Source organism: Hemicordylus capensis, chromosome 5 (genome assembly GCF_027244095.1).
Source record: "Hemicordylus capensis ecotype Gifberg chromosome 5, rHemCap1.1.pri, whole genome shotgun sequence".
Lineage (NCBI taxonomy): Eukaryota > Metazoa > Chordata > Lepidosauria > Squamata > Cordylidae > Hemicordylus > Hemicordylus capensis.
In genome coordinates, this window is record NC_069661.1 from 238,758,919 (window position 1) to 238,779,660 (window position 20,742).

Below are 20,742 nucleotides of genomic sequence, written 5' to 3' on the forward strand. Positions count from 1 at the left end.
TTGGCTTAAAAATTTGCCCTTTTAAAAAGTGGTATTTTGGGGGGGTGGGGGTGAACATGGTTGAATAGTTGTTGTTTTTAAATGGATGTTTTATGTTAAAATTTCACCCCACCCCATAGTATTGTAACACATTGTAAAAAGTTAATATAAAATGTTCAGTATGTAATAAGTGAAATGATACTTAGGCACCCCATCCATTCTTGTGTGTCCAATTATTATTTGGCTTCCATTCTGTTCTAATTAATCAAATTGAAAAAGCTCATACTTGGGACTGAGATAGACGCAAAGGAAACTAATGACAGTTTAAGGTAACAGTTACGTGTGATTCTTCTCACTGGTGCTTCCTTTGCCTGGTAGTAGAATCCAATTAAAAACATCAGAGAGTGATGACTGGCTGCTCTGTTTGAACAAAGCAGTGAAAATATTAGGTGAATGATGGGGAGGAAAGACTAAAGAGACTCACCTGTTCCTTCTCATTATTAGTGCCTGGTCAGTCTTAAGTAAAAAAACTAGTTAGATCCCAATAAATATTAATATTTAAGCATCTAGTAAGCAAGGATGTGACACCAAATCAGTTTTCTTGACTCTTCCAGCTGAGCTTTTATGTGAGCATAAGGTATCATAGTAATCAAGTATGTGGCCCATGTCCCTAAGAACATAAGAACAGCCCAGTGGAATCAGGCCGAAGGCCTATCTAGTCCAGCATCCTGTTTCACACAGTGGTGCACCAGATGCCTCTGGGAAGCAAACTCCGTATTGACTACCTTGGTACCATCCACCAGCACAGCCACCCTACAAGTGGCCTCGGTTTCATTGGGTTCTATGCCCTCTGCTCTCTAGAAGAAAAGGGAACTGAAACCGTGACCAGCTGATGCAGCTTCAGCAGCCATAAGATCACCATGGGTAAAATGCCTACAAGGGCTCTCAAGCGTAGGCTATTGCCTCGTCGGTTGACGCACAGGCCAAACCTAAGAAAAAGCGCAAGCCGCTTCTACAGTCAGATCCAAGCCATGAACCTGAGTGTTCAGCAGACTCGCCTGACTCCGTCCATTATGGACCAGGAGACTCAGCCGCTTTAACTCTAGCAGGAGTAGCTCAATCCTGAGGAAGACTGCCTCAATCTTGAGGAAGAGCAGTTTGATCCCAAGGACGTTCTCTGCATTGGGGAGCAACAATATCGTTCTAAAGCAGAAGATCTGTACGATTCTGAAGAGCTTCAGATCCAGGAACAGGCCCCATAGACTAACAGTATGAGGATGTGATTGTCTCGGATTTTGTGGATTTGCATTCTGAACTGGATGAACTCTGCTCTAAGCCTAACTGTAGGGCTATTGGACACCTTTGACCATATGCCTTTCATTCCGCTACTCAAAGCCAGCCACACTGTGTGGAACAGTATTATGCTAACTGGGATATATGGCCATCCTATCAGTCCTACCACTCTTCTGAATTACATTGTCCTATAGCCCAAGACTGCTGTGATGCATTCCCTTGGCAATCTACTTCCAGGGACCCAACTTCTCACCTCCATTATTCCCAGCTGGACCAGTGGGATTACCATAGGCCTCTCAGAGACAGATCATCCTAGTGCATCTTGTCTAAGCTGCCATATTGCACTGTCTCCACCATGCCGCCTCCTCCTCCCACCACAAGAGTGGTACAAACATCAACAACGATCCAGTACTCATGACCCTCGACCACCCCCACCCCTGGACGACTTCCCTTCTGCTGCTCCACTCAAAATTGGACCAGCCTAACCAGTTGCTACAATAGGTGCCACCTAACAAGCCAAGGATAGGCCTTTGGAAGCTCCTTTGGACACTCAGCTGGATCACAGTGAAGATAACATCTTTGCAGAGGAATCTGGCAATGCTATCACTGATGACCACTCCATTCTATCTGTGACTTCGCCACAGACCATTTCCAGATGGGTTGTTCGGATGATCAAACTGTTACCAGATTGCCAAAAAAGATATATTTACTTCTCTGAAGGCACATTCCACTAGGGTTGTGGTGACTTCCACTGCCTTTGACAGGGTGGTTAGATTTTATCTGCCAGGCTGCTACGTGGGCTATGGATGATCTCCCCACTCCTTCATGCAGCACTATGCCTTGGATGTGCATTCCTGTAAGGATATGGCCTTTGGCACCATTGTCCTTTAATAGCTCTTTGCCTGATCTCCCACCTCAGGGTAAGAAATGCACTGGATGCAGCTTGCTATGCATCCATTCGTTTAAAGAACAGAGACCATGTTGAAGAATGTTGGGCTGCTTGCCTGTAATTTGGGTTCTTATAGTGGTCATCTGTGCTCTTACATGCCCACCCACCCACCCTCCCCTCTTTAATTCCATAGGTCGATGTACTCAGTGACTGAACAGGGGAACCCCCACACACATGCGCATATCACCGGAGGTGACAGGGCTACCATCCAAATAGGCTAGAGAGAAATTAGCTTGCGAAAGTTTTGAGATCTCTGTGCAGGCGCAAAGCCCATTCATGTAAAAGCACAGATGACCACTAGAAGAATCCAAGTGACAGGTAAACTTGCCGTTCTTTGACATTACAGTTCCTCCTTCCTGCCATTCCATCATTCATCCTAAAAGGGGAATTTTTCCTCTTTAAATATTGTTATATGCATTTTATTTGTAAAAAGCTTTTAAAAAAACCCCAAACATATTTAAAAGCAAATCTTTTTCTCAAGCAAAATAGTTACTGTATTGATTTTATAGAATTACATTGCAAGCAAGATAATTCTGTATTGAATTCTATGTCTATATGGGAAATGTATCTAAACTGGTTCAAAGTGTCAGCTGTTTACCAAACCACTTTAAAGTTTATTTTTGTACTGGAACTGAACCAGATAATTAAAAAATAGTGATGAACTTGAACCAGCCATATAAACCCAAATGTGTAATGGTTCTACTTCCTGATCTTTAGGATCATTTTTTCTCTTTCTCTTTTTGATGATTTAGCAAAGTTATTTCAGGTATCTGACCCAGCTGAAATAAAGAGAATAGATAGATGATTCATCAGAGACTTGTAGTAGGGTGTTCTAGCTATGACCTGCTAACTTGGCAAAGAGGCACCTTTTAACGTGGTGATTCACTTTATTTAGCAGGGGGAGAGTAACTAACCCTATTCACCCCCCGCACAGTACCTCCAGTGATTGTTGCTGGTGTCTATCTCATGTTTCTTTTTAGATTGTGAGCCCTTTGGGGACAGGGAGCCATCTTATTTATTTATTATTTCTCTGTGTAAACCTCCCTGAGCCACTTTTGGAAGGGCAGTATAGAAAATGAATGAATGAATGAATGAATGAATAACTGCTAAGACCATTTTCCTTAGGATTAATACGGTGCAAGAATATTAGAGTTACTGAGAAGAAAGGAAAATCTTCTGTTGTCAGACACTTGTAATGTGGGTGTGGGAAACAGCCCCATATAATCAAGCCATCTCCAGGCTGTGTGTGCAGTGGCAATGACCTCACTGCTCTTCCTCCTTCTTTCCTATTCTCCTCCTTTTGGATAGCAGTGAAACTGGCCTACTTCAGCTGTCATCTCTGGGTTAAGTGGCTGCATTTGCTTCTGTCAAGCTCGTACATGTGTCTGCGATGTGATCTGTTATTAGATTAGACGGCCCCCATCGGCTCTTCAGTCCCCCAGCTTCCCCAGGGATTTTGCTCCGCTCCAACGCTGTTCCAATTCTATCTGTGGGAGTGCTGTGGGAGTCATCGCATCAACGGCTTCCTTGCCTGTCTGTGAGCTTTTCGTTACTGAGGTCTATTTGAGAGGAGAAGGGGGTGGGGATATTTTTAAGCATTCATTGCTAGTGGAATGGGCTTTGGTTTAAACCAGCCAGCACCTCTTGTTCCCTAGGGGTTTACAAAATCATTTTCTTCTGGAATAAAATATACATGTCTCATACCAGTTGTGAAGAATCCATGTCTGCAAAAATCCTTCAAAATACTTGTGAGCCCCAAGTGAGAAGGCCTTTGTTTGAATGCCCATGAAAGAGGAAAAAAGAGTTATACATATGTACATTCTTCATAACTGGCATAGAAAGTGTGTGTTATAGGACCCTTTTGCCAGGTCATGAGAAGTGAACCTCAGTGCAGAGTACTCAAGAGTTTAATAATCTTCATTAGCCATTAGATTGCATATGGCTTTGTTATTGGGTTGCTTTCACTGTTGCTCAGGAAATCTATTTCTAAGCGCAGAGTTACAGATTTAACAGATGGAACCTCAACAAAGACCTCATTCTCTTCCTAACTTCAGTGTTTATGCCCCAGTCTTCCAACTTCTTATCTGGTGAAATCCAAGCATTTTAACAGGAATGAACCTAAACATGCATCTTGATTCCAGCCCAAAACTGATGTGGAATCTTTTATTTTTCTGTGCTACATCCAGTGCAGGCAGCCTGGCATCCCAACCACAAGGCTTCTATATTGACTCTATCTTAAGTCAAGCTTGTGAACTGCACATAAGAAAAAAAACAAGAAGAGTTGTGCCAGATCAGACCAGAGATCAACCTGGTATTGAACCCCAACAGCAGCCAGCCAGATGCTTCCAGGAAGCCTTCAAGCAGGGCCAAAAACCAAAGGTCCTCCCTTGTTTGTTCCTAGCATTTGGTAGTTGTTGAAGGTATACTGTCTCTGAACATAAAGGTTCTAAATAGCTATCACAGGAAATGGTCATTGATAGATGAATTCTCCATGAATTTGTCTTAGGAAATTAGTCAATAATCCTTTTAAAGCCTTTTTAGAGGTTTGTCCAGAGATACATATATATTTGATGTAAAAACTTTGGCATGTGCCTATCATTGTTTTTCCTTTCTGCAGAGACTAATATCTTGCTTAATTTGACTTCTTCATAGGCGAACAGCTTTTGCAGCTATGTTACAAGTCTTCCCCTCTGGACTTCCTTTCCTCTACCAAAGATAAGCAAAGAGCTCTGTTGTGACTGTCTGGGGTCAGGCCTCCAGCTGTAACTCAGATTAGGTTGACCTTAATCAGAAACAAGCCCTTCTTTTGACAAGTCATGATAGATTGATTGCTGTAGGGGAAAGAACATTAGCCATCCCTTAGGTTTTTCCACTTCTCCTCCTCCTGATACAGTCCTTGATTCTCCTGACCCTACTAATGATGTCTGAATGAGGTCATTCAAACACACACTAGACTCCTCCCCATTGTCTTCATTTCCCTCTAGACAAATTGCATTTGTAAAGAAAATATTGCCAAGTGGTTCAGCATAAAGCATTCATGACCTTGGTTGTCACTAGAAGAATGCTCCCTTTTGCTGCAGAGAGATAAATATTACACATCTTAGCCTTTCATCTGCAAGTGAATACTCTTCCTGAACTAAGATAGCCCTTTTCTAGCCTAGTAGAATCTCTGTTTGGTGAGCCCTGTGACAGCATAATGTGTTTAAAAATAAAGGTAATTAACTACCTATGATTTTTTTTTCTTTGTCCAGTAAGGTAAAGTGTGTTGTCAAGTCGATTTCAACTCCTGGCGCCCACAGAGCCCTGTGGTTTTCTTTGATAGAATACAGGAGGGGTTTACCATTGCCTATTCCTGCACAGTCTGAGATGATGCCTTTCAGCATCTTCCTATATCGTTGCTGCCTGATATAGTACCAGCGGGGATTCGAACCAGCAACCTTCTGCTTGTTAGTCAAGCACTTCCCTGCTGCGCCACTTAAGGTGGCGCAGTACTGTCTATTTAACTCTCTACCCCAATAGGCCCTTCTATTTGTGCTGTGCATGCATAGTGTAGGAAGCATCAAGAGGATCAAAATGAAAGGAATGGATGTACCTGCTGTTCTCTATGGAATGATTTTAAAAAATGTTTTCAATTTTATGACACTGCATGAACAATCATGTTGTCCACTTATAAAAAGTTGATGTCAAATTAATTTGGTTGCTGATATGTTTGTGTTAAACACTGAGTTCTCTGCACAGGGGACTTGGCCTCCGGAATGGGCAATCTGAGCAGGGTGAATAAAAATCTTCCTTTACCACATTGTGAAAATACAGCCCTCTGCTTCTGGGTAAAAATTGTTTCATACTTTGCTGATCTTTCTACCTGAACTACTGCAACTTTTCCCCATCTGGTCTTCTATTATCATAACTTGGTCTCTTAATTCACCTCCATCCCAGAACACTGCTTCCAAAATCAGAGAGTGGAACTGAACCTGAGCCCAAACACTGATTTAGAGAGGGGTTTATTTCGGTGATCTGGAGCTGAACCTGAACCTACAATCTCTTGGTTGTCTAGAACTAGCACTGAACCCCTAAACATAAGAAATGGTAATCTGTTCAAAATAAATGATTCAGTGATTAGGCACATGGGTTTCAATTGTATGCTTAAAGTATTATGTTCCTGTGTTGTTTAAAAATAACTGTTTTCTGTTAAGTCCAATAGTTATATTCATTTATAGAATTACACTGTAAACTAAATAATTTGAATATTTTCTGCATGAAATGTGTCAGAACTGAGCCACTTAATAATGTTATTTAAACTGTAGAGCTATAGCTAGGTTGTCATCCAAAAACCTTTGGTTTAACATGAGATTTAAGATCGTTTCAGTTTCCACTCATGCTGTAAAAAGCATGGAAGTTGCTAGTTGAGGTGCCCATCTTACTTATGCACTATATAAGCTTAAATACTTTGTATAGTTTCATATATTATGCTGCTTTAACAATGAGTCTGCATGCACTCGCTCCATTACTCATGAATAGACCTTACCCTTACTTGCAAGTACCATGCTCTTATTTTTGAGTAAACACACAGTCTTGCTCCCAAGGAAGTCTTGCATCCATGCTTGTGAGTAGACCCTACCCTTGTGGGTAACATTGAGGGTCTACTTGTGAGTAGGAAAACACTCTTACCAGTAACCCCCAACCTTCACTCTTACTTGAAAGTAGACCTACAACCTTAAAGTAGACCCTGCACTCTTTCTTAAGATTAGACCTACTTGTAATGTTGAAGTGTTGCTTGTGAGCAAGGATGCACAGTACACTTACAAATAAGTTTGAGAGTCTGTTCAGAATAAGGCAGCTGGTCTACCCATGAGTTAAGATGGGATGTCTATGCATAAGTTCAGGTTTCCTAATGAATAAGGTTGACAGTCTACTGGTAAGGAGAGTCTCCTGGTACGGAGAATGGAATGTTTACTCACAAGTAAGGTTGAGGGTCTACTTGCAGGAGAGGATGCAAGTTTTTCTCATGAGTGAAGGCATGAGTCTTCTCACGATTAAGCATGAGGTCTACCCATGAGTAAAGTCTCTCTCAGCCTAACCTACTTCACAGGGTTGTTGTGGGGAGAAACTCAAGTATGTAGTACACCACTCTGCGCTCCTTGGAGGAAAAGCGGGATATAAATATAATGATGATGATGATGATCCAAACTTTCTTTTATAGCATTTGAGGAAAGAACTATTCCTTGTAGATATGCCTCAGACAAAAAACCCCATTCCATTTGTAGAAACCATTTGTGGTTTGATTGGGAATCTCTTGAATTTCTGGCTGGACATGTATAAGTGGTATTTGGGGGGAGCACTGTGTCCTGTAAAAATGCATCAGTCAGAAATTCATCAGGGGCATCTCCAGGAAGTGATTGTGGAAGCTGAACCTGTTGGATTTCTGCCTGGACACACACACACACACACACACACCAGCTCAATCTCCAGCCAAAAGACCAAGACAAAATGTGGGTGCATGGAGTCTCATTTCCAAAGCAGCAAAATATACAGGACTGTAAATTATCTTTACAGCTTATATGACTCAGAAATTAAAATGAGCACCTTAACTTGCAATTTCCACACTTTAAGAGCATGAGTGAAAACTGAAAGCATCTTAACTTAATGGCCAATAGAATGCTTGGGACTTATTAGGAGTGTGCAAGGAACTGCCAAACTGCGGTCCAGCACTGGGGTGGGGGGTGGCTTTACGAGCGGGTGGAGGGTTTACTTACTCCTCCTGCCTCTTTCCCGTTCTGGCGCCGTAAGTTTAGTAGTAATTGGTGTGGCAGGATACCTCCCTGCCACCCCTCCCCCGCTGCTGCTCTGCAAAACTCCCAGAAGTCCTTTGCACGTGCGCACATCACGTCTCTGTGATGCGCGTGCGCAAAGGACTTCTGGGAGTTTTGCAGAGCAGCAGCGGGGGAGGGGCGGGGTAAGTAAACCCTCCACCTGCTCTTAAAGCCCCCCACCCGAACTGGACCGCCCAGGTCCGGACCATTCCAGACCGTTCCGTAGGCCTTTAGAATGGCCTCCGGACCGGTCCGGGCCCATCCCTAGGACTTATAATCATATAATGTGGAAACAAGTTAATGTTGTTAAGAATGTTGAAACATCTTAATTATACTGGGATTATGGTGCCAATATAATTTGTATTGTCTTAACCATAAATCATAACAAAGTAAAACTACAGGGGGAAAAACCAAGTTTGCAATACAGATTCTGCATTAAAATTTGGGGTGGGGGTGGAAATACTGATGGACCTTGACTGGGACTGAATCCAAATATTTTAATTGTTTAACTTCCTGTTCATAGTCAAAACATTACCTCTCTTGTTGCTCTAACTGCAAGAAGCCTCTCCTTTTAAACCTTTATACTGGTTTTCTGTTCACTCCAAGATCTTACAAAAACATCTCATACTTACTTTGTTGCCTTGCAAGACCTTCATCCCGCCACTCTCCTCAACTGTCCAAAGATTGGTCTCCCTCAAATGATTCTTCTCTTTCTCCCTTGCTGCCTCTTATGCTTCAGGCGCGGATTACCGCAGAAAAATTTGAGGAGCTGTGGCAGCAGCTGTGTGTGTGTGGGGGTGGTGGTGGCAAGAGGAAAGTTCCCCCTTTTTACTTTAATGCTTTAAAAAGCCGCGGTGGCTGTATCTGCGGGGAGGGGTTGACCGGATGAGGTCAGAGTTCCCCCTTTTGCCCCCTTATGATTGATGGTGGTGGGATGGGGCACAATGGTGGTGGCGGCTGGCTGCAGGGAGGGTGGGGGGGCGAGGAGGAGAGAGTCACGGTTTCCCTTTTTCTACATCTAAGCCCGCTGTGTGGGCGACAGTGAGTGTTGTTTTTTTTTTAAAGGACAACATAGCCTTTTTTGCATATGGATGGTAAAAAGGTTATTCCGCCCCTGCACCCTCATAGAACGTTTTCATGTTGGTCTCACTCTTCCTCAGAAAATATTTTTTCCATGAAGCCTGGCACAAACCTGAGAACTTGTTCTCCCCTAAAATTGTCACAGTCCATGCAGCTGGACTGAACATTCTTCCCCTGTTCACAACCATCTTCCTCCCCTTTTGCAAAATTTAGGTTGTAAGATATTTTATTTGGGGCAAAGAGTTGTTTGTTTTGTTGCTCTGTAAAGCCCCATGCACATCATGACACTAGATAAGTAATTGTGTTTTCCTGGATTTTTCCTGGATCTCTCAGTGGCTTTTGATAGTATTGACCATAGTGTTCCCCGGGGCTGACTTGGGGCGAGGGTGCTGTGTTGCAAGAGTTCCCTTCTTATTACTCTCAGAGGTATAAGAAGGTGGTGCATGGGGGATTGTTCTTTCCATTAGGACCTAATTATGTTATCCATACTTTAATTAATTACATTATATTACATTTTTATACCACCACATATCAACACTTTGTGGCAGTGTACAAAACAATAAAATCAGAATTAAAACAGTTATAAAAATTTCAAAACAATTTAAAACAGCAGAACAATAAAAACTTACTTAAAACTAGTCAAAGGCTTGTTTGAATAAATGTGTTTTAAAACCTGCCAGAACTGGGGAAGCTCTTTCAACAACAGGGAGTTCGTTCCAAAGCCTCAGAGTGGCTATAGAAAAGATCCGGCTCTGAGTCGCCACCAGATGAGCAGAGAGGGTCACCAGAAAGGGCAGCTGCAGGCAGATCTCTCCAGAGGATTTTAATAAGCGGTGGCAGTCCTGAAAGAGAAGTTGCTCTCTTAAATAACCTGGGCCCAAGCCATTTAAGGCTTTATAGGTAATCACCAGCACTTTATATTTTGCCTGGAAACGTATGGACAGCCAGTTAATGCTTTTAAAATAGGAGTAATATGGTCTCTTTGGATTGCCCTGGAGACCAAACTGGCTACTGAATTTTGTACCACATGCAGTTTCCGGACTATATACAAAGGCAGCCCCACATAGGGCACATTGCAGTAGTTAAGTCTGGAGGTTACCAGCAAGTGTACCATTGTTTTTAGGTCGTTCTCCAAAAATGGCCATAGTTGGTATATCAGCCTGAGCTGATAAAAAGCACCCCTGGCCTTTGCCTCAACCTGAGAAACCAGAGAGGCCTGGGTCAAGAAGTACTCCCAGACTACTTACCTGTTACTGGGAGACTTGATGTGTGAGCACTGTAAGATATTCCCCTCAGGGGATGGAGTCGCTCTGGGAAGAGCACAAGGTTTCAAGTTCCCTCCCTGGCTTCTCCAAGATAGGGCTGAGAGAGATTCCTGCTTGCAACCTTAGAGAAGCTGCTGTCAGTCTGTGAAGACAATACTGAGCTAGATGGACCAATAGTCTGACTCAGTATATGGCAGCTTCCTATGTTCCTATGTACCTCTGTCTTGCTTGGCTTCAGCCTCAATTTGTTCTCCCTCATCCAGCCCATTAATGCCTGCATGAAGGCATTCAGGGAAGTTATGCCATTCCCTGATGAAGATGACATGGAGAAAAAGATTTAGATGTCATCAGCATACTGGTAACACCCAGCACCAAATCGCCTGATTTTCTTCCCCAGCGGTTTTATGTAATGTTCAAAGCCATAGTAGACCGTATCTCCCTGAGATATAGGAATCCTCTATAATAAAGAGCTAAGGCGTGATCCCGTGTCTTTCTCGGCCGTTCTGGGCATGCGCGGAGCGCATGCCCAGAACGTCCGAGAAAGATACGGCCGCCCAGAGACGGGCGGCCATGTTGGGGCCGGGAGGAGGAGAAGCGGTGGGCCGAGGAGAGTGCGGGCGAGGCGGCGGTGGCCGCGGCGGGGCGACTGGCCCCGATGGCGGCGGCGAGAGTGCGAGCGAGGTGGCGGCGAGGCGACTGGCTCCGATGGCGGCCGCTGCCGCCGCGGGAGTATGGGCAAGGTGGCGGCGGAGCCGCGGCCTCAGCAAGAGGTGGCGGTGGCTGCGGCGGGGCGACTGGCCCCGATGACGGTGGACGCTGCAGACTGTGAAGGACTGGGCCCGCTGGCGGCCGCACTTGGCCCCGCGGGAGATGGGGGGGCGGTGGCGGTCTACTAGCGCCCGTTATTCTAATGGGCTGAAAATTGCTAGTAGAACTATTATCTGTTTCCTTCAAGATTGTCTGGAGCTGGGAGGCCACCACCCTCTCAGTCACCTTGCCCAACCACGGAAGGTTAGAGATGGCCTATAATTAGTAGGCCTTAGCTTAGCTATGAAGGATCTAATGTAAGTTTCTTCCAAAGTAGTCTTCTAATTGCCGCCTTGAGACAAGGTGGCATCCTGCCCTCCCCCAGAGATGCATTTATGATGTTAACAAGGCCATCTCTAATTGCCTTCCCACCAGATGATATTAGCCATGTTGGGCAAGGGTCGAGAGAACAGGTAGTAAGCCACACCACTCCAAGCAACTTGTCCACATCCTCAGGAATCACAAATTGAAACTGTTCCAGTCTATAATCACACAAGAGGAGTTTCAGGACACCTCACCACATCTATATGAAACTGCCAAGGGAAGTTCAGTTTTGGGTAGGTCACCCAGTTCTATCCTTTCTATCTGAACCAATTGCCCTTTAATTGTTCTCGGAGTCCTTAAGAGTTGTGTTCTTCTTGGAACAGGAATCTTTTAGCACTATCAAAGGTTGTGCAGGTGATGGATGGGAAAAGGCAGTTATTTGCTTTCCCACTCTCCTGAAGTTTTCCTTTGCTGTGCTATATAGCACTAAAGGGCTCAAGACTGCTAGCCACAAACCTAAACATTTTATTAATAGATGGTGGAGGTCAGTCTGGAAAGTAGGAAAGGTGTCTCCCCTCCCCTCTTCTGTGCCCCCTTTCTTTTTCCTGAAATATCCCTGTATAGGTAAACATGAATATGATGACAAATATTTATATTCTACTTTTCAACAAAAGTTCCCAAAGCTGTTTACATAAATATAAATAAATAAATAAAATGGTTCCTTGTCCCCAAAGGGCTTACAATCTAAAAAAAGAAACATGAGATAGACACCAGCATCAGCCTCTGGAGGGATGCTGTGTTGGGGATGGATAGGGCCAGTTGCTCTCCCCCTGTTATTAAAGAGAATCACCACTTTAAAAAGGTGCTGCTTTGCTCAATTAGCAGGGAACCTTTTTGATACACATATATAGGTGTTGCCCCGAATAAGCCAGGATCTCTCAACATGGACACTGTGACAGATCCTGGCTTGTTTTAAAGCTGGATCACTTAATAGAATCCTTCTTCCTCTCTTATATGCACTCAAAGCTAGGGGACATCATTTGAAACCAAGATTCAGTCATAGCTCTGCATAATGTCTGAATAATTAACTTATGGTAACTAATCCAAGCAGCTATCTGTATTTTTTTTTTTGCCAACCATTTCCCTCCAACATTCCTATAAACATGAATCTCTCCTTTTCGTTTACGGAGGTGGAGGTCTACCCATCATGGTTCCTATACTTAATGCCCTATGCTGTTGTCCTTCCTAACAGAGACATTTAAAAGTGATAATAAAAAAGTGAATATTGATAAATAATAATAAACTGTATTTGTTAGCTGCCCAATAACAAATTGTTCTCTGGACAGCTCACAACAGAGGATTAAAACATACAATAAAAACACATATCACATTAAATCATAGCAGACAAAAAAGAAATATTCATTTGGGAAGGTGAACAAGTTGGTGCTTATTTGGGGAAATGGCTTACCACAGAAAGGAAAAAAGTAGCTGAAGTTGAAGGCAACTGGAAATTCTGTTAAACATCTGGTTTCTATTTCAGGTCCTCATTATAGCCTGAATCAAAGCGACAACCATGCAGTGGTAGCCTACACAAATTGACAAGAGGACCTGGAGTGCTCTACTAAGAACAGAGGCTCACTGCAGCTTATGTGGGGCAGAAGGGCGGAAGCTTCTGGTTTTAGCCACTTATGTAAAAGTCAAACTCAAATACTCAAGATGATTGGTTGAGTCAACAGACCCTTTTTCTCAGAGGAAATGAGAATTAAATGCTCAAATCCTTGCCATCTTCCGGAAATGGGAAATTTCATGCTTCAATCTGTTTGTTTTGAGCAGGAACGAAAGGCGGGGGGTTATGTGTGGAGGAAGAAGGGAGAAATCATTTAGATTTTTAGATCCATTTTTCAACCACATCTCCCAATATATAATGCTTTTTCTGACACTTTACCAAGAGTACATGCAAAGATCAAATTAATTTGATATCCAGTATTATGGACTCCAATTAATCTGGATCCTAACATTAGGAGTTTGCCAAGGACTCTCATCCTCTCAGAAATATTATCTTTGTAACCTTTCATGGATCAGCACCTAACACACTGATACAAATTTGTTTCCCACAGAGTGTGTGTGTTGGGAAATTGTGACTAGCTCTCACTCTCTAGCATGTGTTGCTGTATGATTAGGGTGACTGAAAATATGTATTTGTCCTACACATATAATGGTTTTAGGTATACATGTATAACTTTTCACAGATTATACTTTACAAATGAAAATATGTGATGAGTCACTAAAACTAAAGCTTTAATAATAAGTCCTGTCCTCAACTGATTTGAATTGGTAGCAGATTTTGGGGTCAAGATATTTGAAGGCCGTCCTATTGTACAGGTTACAGCATACCTCAGTCTTGCCCAATATTTGATAGGTTAATCTTTAAAGATGCCTTCCCTCCCAGTTTATTTTTTTAAAAATAGCAGTCAGTTTTGCCTTTGGAGATGAAACTTTTAGGGTGTCTTTCTTAATCTTGTTTTTTAACATGAGTATGTTTATATAATAGGAAGTTCTTCATAGTTCATATTCCAACATTTGAATGAAAAAAGCTAAAGTGGACAGTCTTTGCTTCTAGTAATGAAGGGTGTTGTTTATTAAACAAACCATAAATTAATTCACACTTTTCCCCCTCATGGCTTGCAAAAAGCACATTCACTGTGGTTTTACAACATGTAAATGTGTTTACAGGAAATTAATTAATTACACAGGTTCAAAGTAGCATTTTACAACTTGATAAACTAATCTTTTGGAGTCTGGATACTTTTTAAACATGGTCTTAATGTGGGACTAAAAGAAAACTTTGCACAGAGTGTTGAATTTCAAATATTTTATCTCTGGTTCTCAATTATGTCAAAAATTCAGGCAGAATAAATGTCTTTTAAGTAGATTTTTATTACAACAATCTAACAATGCTGATGACAATCTTTAACTAGTCAGTGATTTCAAAGAGGGGGTATGTCATTAATCATTGAGTGATTGGAAGTTTGAGGAAATCCGGAATAGGAGTCTCTTAATTGGATTGTTGATGTCAGCAGTTTCAGGGGATGATAAATCATTGGATGTTCGGATGTGGAAGAGTCATAAAAGTAATTGTTTGACTGCAAGAGCATGTCTATGTTTTGTGGTGTCTCATTTAGTGGAATCTGATGCTGCTAGCCAACAGGTCCACAGAAGCAGGCAATTGTACTTCATACAAAGGTTGACACTAATTCATTATTCTGAGTCCACATTGTAGTTTGCTGAGAGAGCTTTGGAACTTCAAATTTGGATATCAGAATTGTAGGATTGTTGAGTTGAAATCCATTTCAGACAGCTTCTCCATGTCTTGTCCTAATGTAGAATATTTCAGAAGTAGAGAATAGTTAAGATAGTTCCCCAAGTCAATGCTGAGCCTTTAAAACAAAAAACCAACCAGTTAAACTTCCCCTCAGAATATGGGTCATTTGCTGATCTACTTGACAGCTTTTTTAAAAAACCAAAAACTGATTATTTGCATATTGCAAAATCATAATTCCAAGACAGAAATATTTATATTTGGCAGGAATTGACTTGGATAATATTTTAAATTAATAAAACTATTAATTAAAATATCACCCAGGTTAATAATTGAGCTTTACCTTTTTAACATCTTACATCTACAACACAAAGAAGGAAAAAATAACATTTCAGGAGGCAAGGTGGTAAAAAAAAGGTGAGGGAAAAGGAAGGGAGAGGCAGGTTCTCAGTTGATTAGCATACTCCAGTCTCCCTTGTTAGGTATTTTGCTTACCTGTATCATAACAAATAGCAGTGACCATCAGAGTCAAGCATATGTGCCAATAAAAAAAGAAAATGTCAAGTATGTCAGCAAATGAGTCATGCTTTACTCTCTGAGGGAAAGTGGTTTTGTTTTGTTTTTAAAAGGCTCAGCATTGACCTGGGAGGACATTTCTCTTTGATTTCACATACAGGTCAGATATATATCTGCAGAACCTTCTTGGGGGAAATGGTCTTAGCCCTCTTTAAATGCCCTATCATACCCAGCATTTCATTTGTGACCCTCTGATTCTTAGAGGATTTGGTGAGTGGAGAGGAGAGCTTTTTCAACCATTCTTTGGTAAGGTGTCAGTCTACAGATGTAACAGCTTGCAATTGAGTATGTAACACCTTTTATATACTTATAAGCTTTCAGCTTTTGACACCCATAATTGTTTGAGGAGAACAATGAAGGAATTTTATTCCTCTAAGATACATTATAACTTTTATTTGATAATTTATGTGAGGTGGTAGCTAGCCCTACCACTTAATTGCTTTTCTGTAGACTGGTTTTCTTTCTTCTGATTTCAGCCTTCTGATAATTTTAGTTGCATATCTTGCACTTTGAAATAGCTTCTTATACCTGAATAGCTTAATGTCCATTTGGATGACCAGTCTGGCAACATGGGTATCATTCTAAAACAATTTTGTTTTATAGCTGCTTCCCTCATAGACACAAAGAAATCTTATGTAGATTTAATGAGAGGTTTATTCAGAAACAACTCCCATTTTCTTCTTTTCCTTTCTGACTCCCCCCCCCACACACACACACTTTCTACAGGATCCCCACTGGGACAAACTTCTCAACAACACAACATAAACGATTACTAGACAGTATACAACAAATTTATTTGGAGGAAGAACATTATATCAGTAGAGGTCTTAAGTTCTGTCCTTTTAAATAAAAATGCTTATGTGAAATAGAGCTTTCATTCATTCATTCATTCATTCATTCTTTCATTCAAATTTGTAGACCGTCCCAAACATCCGTCTCTGGGCTGTTTACAACCTTGTGCAGAGAACATTGTCAACCTTGAAATGTCTTCTTGCCTAAACATATCAGCTATGAGAAGATTGATCTTTCCCCTTCATTACATAGACTGTCTTTAGCCATTTGTATCAGGTTGTATAAGGCATGAGATGGGTATTTGTTCTTTTTATTAGATCTCAGACATTTCATGGCTACCTTGAGGATATCATCAACTATCGCTGGGAGCTGGAAGAAGGGAAGCCCAACCCCTTACGAGAATCTACTTTCCAGGAGCTGCCGCTACGCACCCGTGTGGAGATCCTGCACCGCCTATGTGATTATCGACTTGATGCTGATGATGTCTTTGACCTGCTCAAGGTATGTTGTATGACAACTGATGTTGGGGATTGGGAATATGGAAAATGGTAGGTGAATATTTTTTTTAATCAAAAAGGCAGCACATTTTATTCACATTCTATGTTTCTTTGCTCTGTGAAGTAATTTAAGGATGGTATCATTTGGTGGATTATTTTTGGTGTATGTCAACTTCCAGCTTGGAGAATCAGAAATAATCGGGTGTGTGAACCGCCTGAGCTTTTCCTGCTTTGATTTATTGATATCTTCCTGCATTGATTTTTTTTTTAACTGAAAAGCTGTACAAGGAGGCATGTTTCTGTGTATGCATTTGGAAGTTATTTTCTGTTAAGAAGAATCCTTGGGGCTGTGTGGATGTTTAGTAACTATTTGGTTTTCGTAGATAAATCTATCAGGTGGAAAGTGAGGTGATTTATTCATTTCATCTGGGCCAGGGATCCATTCATGCCCTCAGTTCTGTTTGGTTGCGAAAGTATCAGCACTTGGGAACCTTTCTTGCCAAAGTCCTGTAGATTAGCGTTCTGTACAGTGTCTTAACAAGGCAATTGAATGCCTTGAATGAATGCCACAGGTGATGGTAAATTTTAGTTTTTGGTTTTAGGAGACTGTTATTCTCCTCTTATCCTTTGTTAGCATTGTTATGTACATGTAGTCATGAAAACCCCTTCTTTGTGTGCCACGGTTGTGGTTACTAAGGCTTAATGGCAGCTCCAATGTGTGGCAGGTTAAATAGAGCTAAAATTTCTGAGTGTTGTTTATAACACCAGTGTGATTCACGGGGTAAATATTGTGGCCCTTAAGATGTGATTCACTGGCGTAGCTAGGGGAGGGTGGTCCTTTGTTTGCCCCCCCTCGGGCCCCCGTGGTCAGATTATGCACATGGGCCACACCCCATCTGTGGCGGTGCATACTTTGTGTGGGCACCCCCTTGCCATTGCCAGGCCTGCTGCCACTGCCTCATCCACCTCCCAGGCAGTGGGAACCCTGCACTGCCTCTCGCTGCCCACTTAGCCACTCTGCATCCCGCTACATATCAGGCTGTGGGGAAGGAGGAAAGCCCCAAATGGGAGCTTTCGGCTTCTATCTGGCCCAGATCTGGCTGCAAAAGGAGGACATGCAGCACAGGTGGCAAGCCAGTGGCCAGGGGAGCAGGAGGAGTGGGCAAATGGCTGGCAGTGGGGGGAGGGGGGAGACGAGAGGTGGCTCCCAGATGCTTGGTAGCTCATGTTCTTTGAACATATGTGCCCAATTATAGCTCTGCCCCTGATGTGAATGTTAATTATGATTAAATGCAATATGAGGAAGGCATAATGTTTTAGGGCAGTTAAATACTTGCCCTTCAAAAGTGCTTCTATTCCTTGGGCCAGTTCCCATTTGAGGCTAGTTCCAGATTTGCTATAAGGACCTGCTTGCATGCATTTTATTTATTTAAAACTTATACTTCATGTTTCTCTCATACATGACACAGAAACATTTGCATTAAAAAAAAACAAACCAGAAATGCAGTAAAATACAAGTAATTAATACAGAAAAGACACTTGCAAACAGCAGTGAAATCGACCTCCCGATAACAGAGAACCAATAATAATAATTAGGCCACACATGTACCAGGCAAACAGAACAGAGGCGTAACGATAGGGGGGGCCGGGGGGGCACGTGCTCCGGGTGCCATCTTTTGGGGCCACGTGGGGGGCGCCGCCATGACCCCCGCCGATCCAAAAAAAAAATTATTTTTTTTTAAAAAAATTTAATACAAAGTTCTCCGGCTCAGCAGCGTCGGCGCCCCCTCCCCGACGAGCGCCAGCGGTCCCTTCCGCGCCCGCGCCCCCCCTTGCTTTGCTGGCCTGGCTGGCTTGGCCTTTCATGCATTGCTCACTGCTGCTTGCCTTGGCTGAGGCTCGCTCTTGAACTTCAGGCCAGCCAGAAAGAGGCCCTCTAGTGGCTTGGGTCTCTAGCCGCACGCACGTGCAACTCGGCCGGCGTGCCAAGTTGCGCTGCGCATGCATGCGGTACGTCTGTCCTCCCAGCTCGGTTCGCCTGTGCGGTCGCGGAGGAAAGTGTCGTTGCTGGGGCTGGGCTGCAGCAGGCGCAAGCAGGACGAGGACACACACGGACACCCAGCACGGATTGGGCATAACGGCGCAATTCTTTTTAAGCACGTTTTAATGGGATTATTTGGGGCAGGTGTCAAACCTGGAATGATAGTATTCGATTTTTAGCTCACCTCGCTTCTTCCCCAAGCTTCTAGGGCGCAGGGGGAGAGGACAGTGCAATGCTTTTATTTCAGGAGTAAGCCCGAGTACGATTGGGCCGTCAATTATACACAGATTGAAAGAAGTTCATTCAACCATTTTCTTACGGTCCGATCCTAAGAAGAACGAAGTCCCACAGAAACCGCATTAGAGCTTATTCTCGAGTAAGTGTGTATAGAGTTTTGCAGCCTTTCTCCAGAGTAAGCCTGCAATCCTATGCACCCATAGCTGGGAGCAAAGCCCCACTGAATACAGTCGCATTATTTATGAGTAAAAATAAATATCTATTTGCTCGGGTTGCAACTGCTCATATTATGCAATCGTGCTCTGTACAGCGTATGCTCCGGCATGTAGCATTAAAGAACCGAAGGTGGGCATTTCCATTAGTTCCGCCTCATAATCCCGCCCCTTAAACCCACACTGTGTCTCTCAAAGCAGCCTTTGACTCGCTGGCTTCCCGTTTCCTTTGGGGTGCTGTTGTGTGAACGTTGCTGAGCGGGTTTTCGGGTCTTGTTGCCCACCATGCCGGGCCTACTGCTAGGAGACGAAGTGCCCAATTTCCAGGCGAACACTACGCATGGCACTATCCGCATCCATGACTTCTTGGGCAACTCGTGAGTAATAATGAATGGTAACAATTGCTGCGGAGTTTGGGCTGGCTTCGCTGCGGTGCTGGCTTCCCGCTGTGGTGGCGTAGGGAAGAGAGAGGGAATTCAAGTCGTTTTCCCCTTTGCCATGTGGGAAGCTACTAGCAAAAGGGGAAACCATCATCTTATTGCAGAAAAGGGTAACCAAGGTGGTCAAGAGTTGGGGCAGCTTCTCTATGGAGAAGGGCTTCCTACCAGCTAAAGTTCTTGAAGGAGCTTCTTAGTTGGGTGTGTGTGCGCGCCCGCGCAATCCCAGGCTTACTTATAGGTAAGTGTCCCCCTGAATACTGGGATTTCTTTTTAAGTAAGCTTTGATAGGGACATAGCTATAGTTGAATGAAGGAGAGGCTTCCCAAAGCCCCTGAGGAAGAGGAGGATTGCCCGCTGACCACTAGCTTGCTCTTTCCTCTCTCTTGAAATTCTGCCTCTCTGAAGAAGGAGGTGGGGAGCTGAGGCAAGGGCCCATCTTCACTCTTTGTCCGGTTCACTCCAACCTTGCTATGCTATAAGGCTACAATCTTTAACAGATCTATTAAACTTAGTAGCAGTTATTTCTGAGCAATATGCATAGCATTGTGCTATATGTGGAGGTTATGATGGGCTTATGAGCTATATATAATGGGAAAGTGGACTAAATAACACACACACACACACACACACACACACACACACACACACACACCCATATTGGAACTTGGAATTACCCAGTGGAACTTACAGGCAGTAGATTCAGGACAAAGAAAAGGACTTCATAAAATGCAGTTATGAATGCAGTTATCATTGCCACAAGACATGGTGGTCACTGACTTGTATAGCTTTAATGGTTATTAGCCATGATAGTCAAATAGAAACTCTACTTAGAGGCAGTGTAACTGTGAATACCTGGTTGTGGCTTTGTAAAAGCCTTGGTTTGGCAATAATAATAATAATAATAATAATAATAATAAATAATTCAATTTCTATACTGCCCTTCCAAAAATGGCTCAGGGCGGTTTACACAGAGAAATAACAAATAAATAAGATGAATCCCTGTCCCCAAAGGGCTCACAATTTAAAAAGAAACATAAGAGAGACACCAATAACAGTCACTGGAGGTACTGTGCTGGAGGTGGATAGGGCCAGTTACTCTCCCCCTGCTAAATAAAGAGAATCACCACGGTAAAAGGTGCCTCTTTGCCCAGTTAGCAGGGGATGATGCAATATCCCCTTAA

At 42.9% G+C, this 20,742-nt stretch overlaps 1 protein-coding gene across 3 annotated transcripts in view; it reads left to right on the forward strand.

Moving 5' to 3' along the window:
• LOC128327136 (chromatin remodeling regulator CECR2) overlaps positions 1–20,742 on the forward strand; it is a 221,948-nt gene that overhangs the window by 121,864 nt on the left and 79,342 nt on the right. For all 3 annotated transcript variants that reach the window (XM_053255456.1, XM_053255455.1, XM_053255457.1), the window contains exon 3: positions 16,452–16,635. In XM_053255456.1, the coding sequence (XP_053111431.1) occupies positions 16,452–16,635 (184 nt within the window). The remainder of the gene's footprint in view (positions 1–16,451; positions 16,636–20,742) is intronic.